At 42.1% G+C, this 9,109-nt stretch overlaps 1 protein-coding gene across 1 annotated transcript; it reads right to left on the reverse strand.

Annotated features, from left to right (window-relative positions):
- Nucleotides 1–7,775: 7,775 nt before the first annotated feature.
- LOC129598935 (uncharacterized) lies at nt 7,776–9,109 on the reverse strand. The gene is made up of 3 exons (XM_055497022.1): nt 8,948–9,109; nt 8,611–8,845; nt 7,776–8,342 (listed from the first exon to the last, which is right to left on the reverse strand). Exons 1-3 carry the CDS (start codon nt 9,107–9,109, stop codon nt 7,780–7,782), a joined length of 960 nt encoding a protein of 319 aa, XP_055352997.1. The 3' UTR covers nt 7,776–7,779.

The following is a 9,109-nucleotide window of genomic DNA, read 5'->3' on the forward strand; positions in this document are numbered from 1 at the left end:
CCGGGAATGTAATGCCTTAATATAGGAGACGACATCAGACAGTCCTTAAAGTATTGCAACGCTGTTTCTTGCTCCACGCCCCATACAAATGGAGTATCCTTCCGATCAAGTTTGCTAAGAGGAGCAGCAATCGTAGAGAAATTTTTTATATGCTTACGAAAGTAGTTAATTTTTCCGATTATGGTTTTTAATTCTTTTATATTTTTAGGTGATGGTATTGCAAGGATAGCTTTTACATTATCGGGATCAGGTTGAACGCCCGTAGGATTAACTAGGAACCCTAGCAGCCTGACCTCGTCGCTCACAAAAACACATTTTTCGGGATTTAAAATTAAATTAGCATCCTGTAGTCGGCTTAAAACGAGTCCTAGATGCTGTATGTGTTCGTCGAAAGTTTTACTGTAGATGACAATGTCATCTATGTATGCTAGTACAAAATTCCATAAATACCCTGAGAATACTGTGTTCATAGTACATTGAAAAATACTAGGCGCGTTGCAGAGGCCAAATGGGACTACCTTATAATGGAAATGCTGCCCATTAACAATGAAACCTGTTTTTTCACGTGCATTCGTGGAGAGAGGAATTTGATGATAACCGCTTTTAAGATCTAAGGTTGTAAAGAACATACACCCACTTAACGCGTCGAGTATATCGTCTATACGAGGTATAGGATAGGCCATCTTCTTAGTTATTGAATTTAGTTTAGAGTAGTTTACGACAAAACGCATTTTTTTATTTTTCTTAGGTACTAAAAATGCTGGTGAAGCCCACGGGCCGAAAGAGTATTCAATTAGGTCTAATTTCAGTAGCTCATTAATCTGCTCTTGAATGTGCTGCCGTTCTGTCATGTTGGTTCTATACGGTGCACAGTTAACCGGCATGTGCGTACCAGTGTCAATATCCATTTGAAAATTCAAAGCGCAACCTAAAGGTTTTTTATTCGAGGGAAAGGCATTTTTGTGAAATTTTAAAAGATTTAATAAAGCCACTTTCTGGTTAGTTGAGATGTTTGTACCAATAGTTAAAGAGCCAAATTTAAATTCGTTGTCTGCATCAATATATGTCTGGTTAATAAAATCAGAATCAGATAGAGCAGGTGAAACTATTTCTGTAATAGCCGGTGTAGCGTTATTAATCGGTAGATACTGCCGAGAAGAATAAATTTCACGTGTACCGCAGTTAAATATAATACCAAAAAGTCCTAATGTGGGGAAGCCTAAAATCACGTCCTTATCGTGACCTAGTGTAGGTAAAACGTTAATTGTAATTGATTCCGTTATTCCAAATAGCGTTACTGATGCTACTACGGTCCCCAGAATGGAAACCAGAGTGCCGTCAATTAGGATAACTTTCTGAGTTACGCTATTTAGTAATAGTCCGCACTTATTTAGCACATACATAGAACATACATTAATACCTGCGCCGGTATCTAGCAAGGTCCGGCAGCTATAATTATTAACAGTTGCTTCAACGATCGGCAACTCGATCTGCGGTTTCACTTCTGAATTAATTACGTTAACTTGCTGGTACCCAATAGAATTTAAAGGTCTGGGCGTATATACCGCGTTTGTGAGAGGTTGAAAATTATTTTGTGCATTTGGGTTATGATGAGTTGGTTGTGGGTGAGAACTCGTTTCCGCTCGCATATTTTGAGTGTTAATTTGAGCGTTTTGGCGTCCACGGCACAGGTCCGTGGAGTGACCATACCTTTTGTGGAAATCACAATAGGGCCTATTAGCTATTGACCTCGTAAAATGGTTCAGGTTAGGAGCACTGTGCGATTTAAAAGAGGCCTGTTTATTGTTTGGGTTATTATTATTGTTGATGTTGCAGTATCGGCTAGTGTGACCCGGCTGGTTGCACTTATAGCAAATATTGTTATAATTATTAGGATTATTATAGTTATTAAGATTAGTGTAGTTATTATTATTATAGCTATTATTGTTTTCGGAAAACTGTCTACTTTTGGTACGACACTCGTTTTCGGAGTGTCCAAACCGTCCACAAAATGAACACCGTTTGTTATTGAAGCCGGCCGCGTGGGAGTGCTGGCGCCGGCGACAGTTATCCAGATTATGACCTGGCATACGACAATTAGTGCAATATCTAGCATGAGAAGTACCTGGACCTGAGCTACGATAGGGAGAGCGCCGGCGACACTGAGAAATTTCATGGCCGATACGTTTACAGTAAGTACAAAAAATACTACTAGTGTTACGTAAAGATTTAGCATGAAATTTGTTTAATGCATAATGTTTATCGTAAAATTTATTTTCAACGTCGGGTAATGTGACCTGCTCTACCGGAGCCATATCTACATCAAAAAGTTTGCGACGCATTAAGCGCTGTAGTTCAAACACTGTGTTACAATCTGATAGAAACTCCTCCGGCGTCTTGGATTTCATCGGTAAAACCTTCTCGAGAAGGTCACCGTGCAGCCCTCTGGTTAGATAATCGACTTTCTCGCTATCATCCATCATTGGATTCACTGAGTTACACATGTCCAGAACATCATTAACGTAGTCTGTTACATTTTCGTTTTCTTTTATTTTTCTATTGCGTAGCTGTCGTTTCATATTTTCAATAAAATCTGGGGGACGGAATTGATTTGTGAGAGCTGCCTCCAAGAGATCCCAACCATCGGCCGTGCCGACGTCGTTCGCTCGTAGTTGAATATACCAACTACGAGCGAAAGATTCGACGTACATAGGGAAACGTTTGCACTTTTTCTCACTCGACCAATCATTAGCAAAGGCTGTTAAATTGAAGTGTTCAAGCCAAGCAGTAACATTTTCGCCTGCCTTTCCACCAAATCGTGGAATTTCTACCGTTGTTCCCAGGCCCGTACGCTCAAGCGCGCGGGTCAACGCGTCAATCTCTACAACATCGGCGTAGCGCACCGCACCAATCCGGCCTGCAGAGATGGGGTGATCATCACCCGGCAGGCCGGCCCGACTATAGACGCGCACTCTGTCGTTTGATGTAGGATGCGGCGTAGGCGCACGATGCTGATCCGGATCAACCGACCGTTCGCGGCGATCTTGATTCTCGATTTCTTCCATTCGTTTGCGAAAAGATGATCGCAAATTGTTAAAAGTGTCTTTCAGAGTATCTCTGATCATTTAGCTACCCGGCTCGTGGAGGCCGTCTATTTGAAGTCTGATTTATTTTTTGATTGTAAAAATTATTTTTTTCCGATACTTACTATGTACGCCTGCTGGTAAACGTAGTTTACACGCCTATAGTAAGCCGACCTACGGAGCACGGAAAACCCAACCCTGTAAGCTAGATCAGCGTGAACGCCGCGGAAATGCGGCATAAACTAGGCGCGTTGATCAGCACACCGGAGCGCTTGTGTAGGGAACACCGGTGGGTATTGCGCGGCTATTAAAAGCGATTGAACTTGGGTCAAACCGGATACCTCGTATAATTGCTATTGATAGCGCTGAAGGACTGTATGATGCACAAAAATGTAATAACTGACGTTAATGATGCTTCTATGCCTGGGAAAATCTAAGTATCCTGACGGCTGGGATGCCTTCAGTAGATCTGTGAGTACTGCTATTACTACCTAATATATGCAAGGAATGCTAATTGACAAAAATTATTAAAAGGGAAAAGACCAGGGAAGTATTGGAGAGGTAATAACAGGGCAAAGAAAAGTATACAGTAGTCTAGAAGATTTATGACATGGGAAACGACTGCCTCTGAAGATTTTATGATGGTATTAAGTGAGCGGTCGAACTGGACGCAGGTGGATAATAGCTAGATAATGGGAAGATATCTTGATGGGAAAAATGCTAACGACCCTGAGCAGGTGCAATTATAAAGACGAAATGCAAAAAGTGCAATCAAGCCGTGCCACTAATTATTTATGCGGAATGTGCCTGAACCGGCCGGGGTGCGGCCGACTAAGTCCTGCTTAAAAGTCACCAAAGTTGATACAGACTATGTATTCTTGCTTGAAACACTAAGAAAAGAAATGTTTTTGTGTCGTTTGTGAATTTATTTAGTTGTAATGCGTTGATTGAAATTAAGTGTGCAAGTGACAGATAGCTGCCGTTTATACGCCCATACATGTAAATAACAGTGAATTATTCTCAATGCACAGTGGAGTATGCAATATCACACTGGAGTACTTGGCATATACAAAGCACAAAGTAATCGTGTACAATTTAGAGTAATAATTCACGAATACTGTTTAAGGGCAACGTTAGTCTGGTAACTGGAGAGTTCGCTTTATAATTAGATGAAAAAGTATATAAGTTATGTATTAAATAAGTACTATGTAAGTATTAGTACCGATTAGTAGTGCTAAGATTGTAAAGTTAGCAAACGAATTAACTAATATTGAAGGTCAGCAACAACACACGTTTTTTACTAGTACGGCACAGCGCAGTCGGAACACAGGTGCAACTAATCGCAAAAGACTTTTTTCTTTATTTTGTTCAGAAACTAAGTGGTAAGTAAGTAGAGAGATTATATCACCTGAATAATAATACTATTGTAATGTATACTCGTAGTAATTGTTATGCCGGTAACAGTAGTACTTTAATATTGTATCAATAGAGATAAAGTTATTATTGAATATGCAGTAGTATGTACGTAGTAGATATGATAATAACAAATAAGAGTAAAAGTAGTGACACTAAGCGTATTAATTACGGTGTATAACGGGTATGCAACTTGTAGATAAGTGATATATAAATATGACTTCCTCGAATTCCGATGCGTTAGTTTTTTTTGAGAGATTTTATGGTGCAATTTGTACTTACCTGACGGCTGTGGTCGGTGAAAACGTCGAACGTGCGCCGCTAGAGCCGGAAAGTGGGAGATGCAGGGGAGAGGAGGATCCGGATGATCAGGCCGGATGCAGAAGTGGGAAAGCGAGGGTTTGGGGAGAGCGATTGGCAAAAGATGCGTAGGCGGCAGTTCGGGATGGGACGCAATGCGTCGTCGTAACAAACGTCGCTGCACGGTAAAGGTCAACGTCGTGTCAAGCGGGGCTCGGCACCAAATGTAGCGTAATGGCTACTAACTGTATGAATCGTTATGCAATCGAACGGCGAATTCTCAGTTGTACTCGTATTTATTCGGAAATTGCAATTCGGAAAGTCGGAAAGTTGGAAGTGAGTAAAGCTTCCTCTGACCAGTGACCAGCTCAACACATGCACACTAAGAAATGTTCAGGAAATGCCCAAAGGCGATTCTAGTGAATGTCCACACCTTTGCTCAGAAGATGCACAAATAGGAAAACAGGAATAACCATTAGCTGTACTCGTATGAATATACACGTATACACACAGAATGTGCCGATGGTAACGTACAAGCGTTACAGTATCGACTTGATTCGGCGGTACTACTAATGATCTGGCGGCACTACAAATGCATGCAACAAGATATCTACGGCTGTAGATACAACTCATACAAGATATCCACAAGAATCTACGGCTGCCTAGCTGATAACTCGATATATTTGTCATTCGCTACTGTATGTGGTTCTGCTGTCGGAAGGCTAGATGGAGCAACCGCTCCTCTGCAAGAACAATAAACTTTACTATTGATCCCACTGCACATACATGCTTAAAACCCGAAAGAGCAAAAATCTTTAAGTGTAGGATTTAAGCACTTTGCGATTTATCCGATATCACAACTTTCCGTCTCAGAATAGATGCATTATCGGCAACGCGCGCATGGTTCCATTACAAATACTGTATCTGTAGTTACACTTTATTGCAAAAGTTTACCAAAAATATTTAAAGAATAATTGTTGTCACGTATTGAAATACGACGTTTCTTCCAGACTGATCATAGAACAACTGATTCATTAATATCGCAAATAATCAATAGAGTACTGTAGATATGTAATAATAGTACAACAATAATAGTTGCTAGGTCAGTACATCACAATTGTATTATCACTAAACACACAAACCCACCAATTACAAGGTTGGCCAAAATTACTGTATTTTCCCGGTTACGAGATGTTACCGATATGTTTCTTGGACGGTTAATAAAAATAAATAGATAACGGTATCTACAATACATGCTGGCACTTCCGTGTAAATCCTCACGCGGGAAGATATGCCACGATAATCGCTTTCGTTGTGCATGGGTACGCTGTACGCGCAATCTTTGCACTGCTGTTTCACCTCCATGGGGATTCCAAAACAACGCCATTCCGTGGTCACCGGTGATGCCAGACGCTAGCAGATGCGCACTAAGTGGGATGGCAACGGGCATGCATGGGCGTGGTAGTTGGCACAAGATTCCCGGAGAACAAACAACACCGCTTTCATCGAGCCTGTCGAAAGTGCTGGCCCGGAAGGCCTCCAACGTCAATCCCGTAAGTAACCAGCACCCAACGCTCTTCTTTTCCTGGGCTTCTATCAGACTGACCGAGACGCCCGAATCACCGTTCTATAGTGCGGGAGAACCGGCAATCGTGGTCGCCACTTATCCGCACAGCTGATTGTCTTTGAATACAATTACACTGGATTTTGACTTTGTTGTATTAGCTACTTTTTAATTTCGTTGGCCGGGGGCCATCCTTTGAGGGGCCATCCCATCTTGACGTCCATGGTGGATACTGCCTGTACATTATTCGGACCGTTTTTCGAATGTCCAACCGAAAAACTGTACCAAGAATGGACTTCAGAATTCAAGTTGCTCCCGCTATTTTGGCCGATATTGCAGAAGAGCGGTTGCAGCAAATATCAAAAACTTAAAGAAACGAAGCAGGCAACAGGGTCACACCTCACGGGACTAATGGGAGTATCAAAACTGCAGAAAGTATGCTGAACAATATCCAGTCTTTTCTACAATGACAGCAGCTACATTAATTACTCGATTTCTGTCGCTGGACAGATCGGGAAGGATATAAATGAGAATCGGTAGAACAATATATGCATACAACTTCTTTCTTTGGTTATTGTACCACAACTGCGAGGGTACTTTATTACTGTATGGTCATCTCGAAAATCAAATTCAACTTGATGCTACAAATTATTTTGTGGATGGTTTACTGGACCTGCTAAGCGAAATTTGCTGTTCAAGATAAACTGTGACTGTTTTGCGCCGGTGTCTCAACTGCACCAGAAAGCCTATGTTAGTAACCTATTATTTTTAAAAACTTCGTTCGGAGTACAAGCTTGTCCTGTAATTTCTGCCCGTTCAAGACAGCGAAATACTTATATAAATTTGCGTGTTACGCCAAACTCCATGTTACGGCGTGCCATGCCACACTGCTTAAATACGTAACATGCATCTGGCTGGCTGGTGGCTTGGTGCTCGCCAGATAATTTAATGAAAATAACGGTAACTGCCTGGCGCAAGGTGACTAAAAAACGGTCGGTGTAGTAATGGACAATCTAACTGCGGAGCGCAATTAAGCAATCCGATAAGCGTAGTGACGCGGCCATCGTTTTAAGCGCAAATTTCGCGCTAGCTACGACAGAAATTACCGGACAAACTTGTACACTTTAACTTGAGAAGAAAATGTCGATGAAGGAGCGTCAACTGCAGTTAAGACTTTTAGACTGACTAACAAATAAGGTCGGTGTAGGGACTTTAAGGCTACATTCCAAAAAAGTGCCACTCTGTTAATTCTGCTATGGTGTTAGTACTTATGCACACGATTTCATGATTTCATCAAAACATGGCTGTTACATCAGAATCAGGATCCAGTAATATTGGATTCAAAGACAATCTGTAACAGCTGCTGTAGATCATCCCATAAGCACGTTGTTTCTGCTCTTAAATACCTCTTTGAAATTTTTAATTTGATTTTGCTGCTATAGTTGTCGTCATTGTCGTTAGTCCAAGGGTTGTTGCAGTAGGCTCCGAAGTAGGTTTACTGTAAGACGTGCTCGTTCCAACCGGGTTCGTGGCCAGCATCCTCGTTGTCCTTGTCGAGGGGCTCGTTGCAAATCGAAAAACTTGCCAGGCTTCGGCTTGTATGAAATGCAGCATCTCCCAGAAGGAAGAATTCACAGCTTTATTTCTTGTACTGCTCTCTGTGCCTTCGCAACCGTGGTCGTAGTAGTGCCACGCGGGGATGTTCTTGTACGGCACAGGTCCAGTGTAGTATTTGGAGTGATTGGACATTTGGGTATCTACGTACAGAGTTTTGTGATACAGTTCATTCTTGCTGTAAATTTCTAAAGGGACACTGCCGCTATTGTGCAGCCAAGCGGTTTGATAATCGTAGCGATAGCGCTTCAGTACGTCCCGGATGTAGGGATGTCCTTTTCGGCATGCGAAGAATCCACTGTTCATTATGCGGTCCTCGCGGGATAGTAGGCAGTCGTATTTACCATCTCTCCATTCTTTCACCAAAGCTGTAAATGAAGGACGCAAAGCACTTGGTATGCTCGTACTTTATTGAATTAAAGACTTAACCAATATATTATTTGTTAAACCTGCACAAACACTCAAAGGGTAACAAATTCCAAACATATAATGAAACATCGGTAGCTATCCGCGTTACTGGGCATAACTGGCCGCACGTTGGATCACGGATCACCCCAAAACAGTAGTGGTAGTTTCCTTAAAGCTACAGCCAGTCATATAGGTTTACTATATATGGTAAAAGGTTTGTCCACTTACAACGGATTTGTGGAAGATAAAATACATCCAAATCGCTGGCCATGCCGCCATATCGGTACACCACGTTGTACTTGACGAAATCGGCTTCGTGAAAGATATTCTCAATGCGGCGCCCGTTGAGGGTGAACCGTTGACGAGTGTAGACAATCTCGATCACGGAATAATTGGTGATCATATAGCAGCCAGCAAACGGCCAGTGGTCAGGATAATTGGTGTGAAGGTAGATTTTGGCCGGCTGCACAAAAAGAATTATGGAAGCGATACTCAGGCATTGCGTCCAGCAAAGGGTATGCGAGTCTCGGTTGGGCGGATCCTTGTACAGTCGCACGATATGTACCGGAAACTCGTTGCCTTGCTCGGGGATGATAGCTGTTTTCAGCACGTCAGGTCCAGGGCTGTCTTTATCAGCTATCGTATCCCAGCTAGGCAGTGTTAAATAACCGGTAGTGTTGAGCTGGTCCACAGGAAACGGGAATTTGTAAGAAACAACGTGAAACAT

The sequence above is a fragment of the Paramacrobiotus metropolitanus genome, unplaced genomic scaffold (genome assembly GCF_019649055.1).
Source record: "Paramacrobiotus metropolitanus isolate TYO unplaced genomic scaffold, Prichtersi_v1.0 Parri_scaffold0000132, whole genome shotgun sequence".
Classification (NCBI taxonomy): Eukaryota; Metazoa; Tardigrada; class Eutardigrada; order Parachela; family Macrobiotidae; genus Paramacrobiotus; species Paramacrobiotus metropolitanus.

Excerpts from the sequence above, each read along its gene's own strand:
- LOC129598935 (XM_055497022.1), bottom strand. The coding sequence starts at position 9,109 with ATGTTTCACGTTGTTTCTTACAAATTCCCGTTTCCTGTGGACCAGCTC. Across the intron at positions 8,846-8,947 it reads AGCAAGGCAACGAGTTTCCG|CCGGCCAAAATCTACCTTCA; the intron begins GTACATATCGTG and ends CTTTTTGTGCAG. Across the intron at positions 8,343-8,610 it reads TTATCTTCCACAAATCCGTT|CTTTGGTGAAAGAATGGAGA; the intron begins GTAAGTGGACAA and ends CTTCATTTACAG.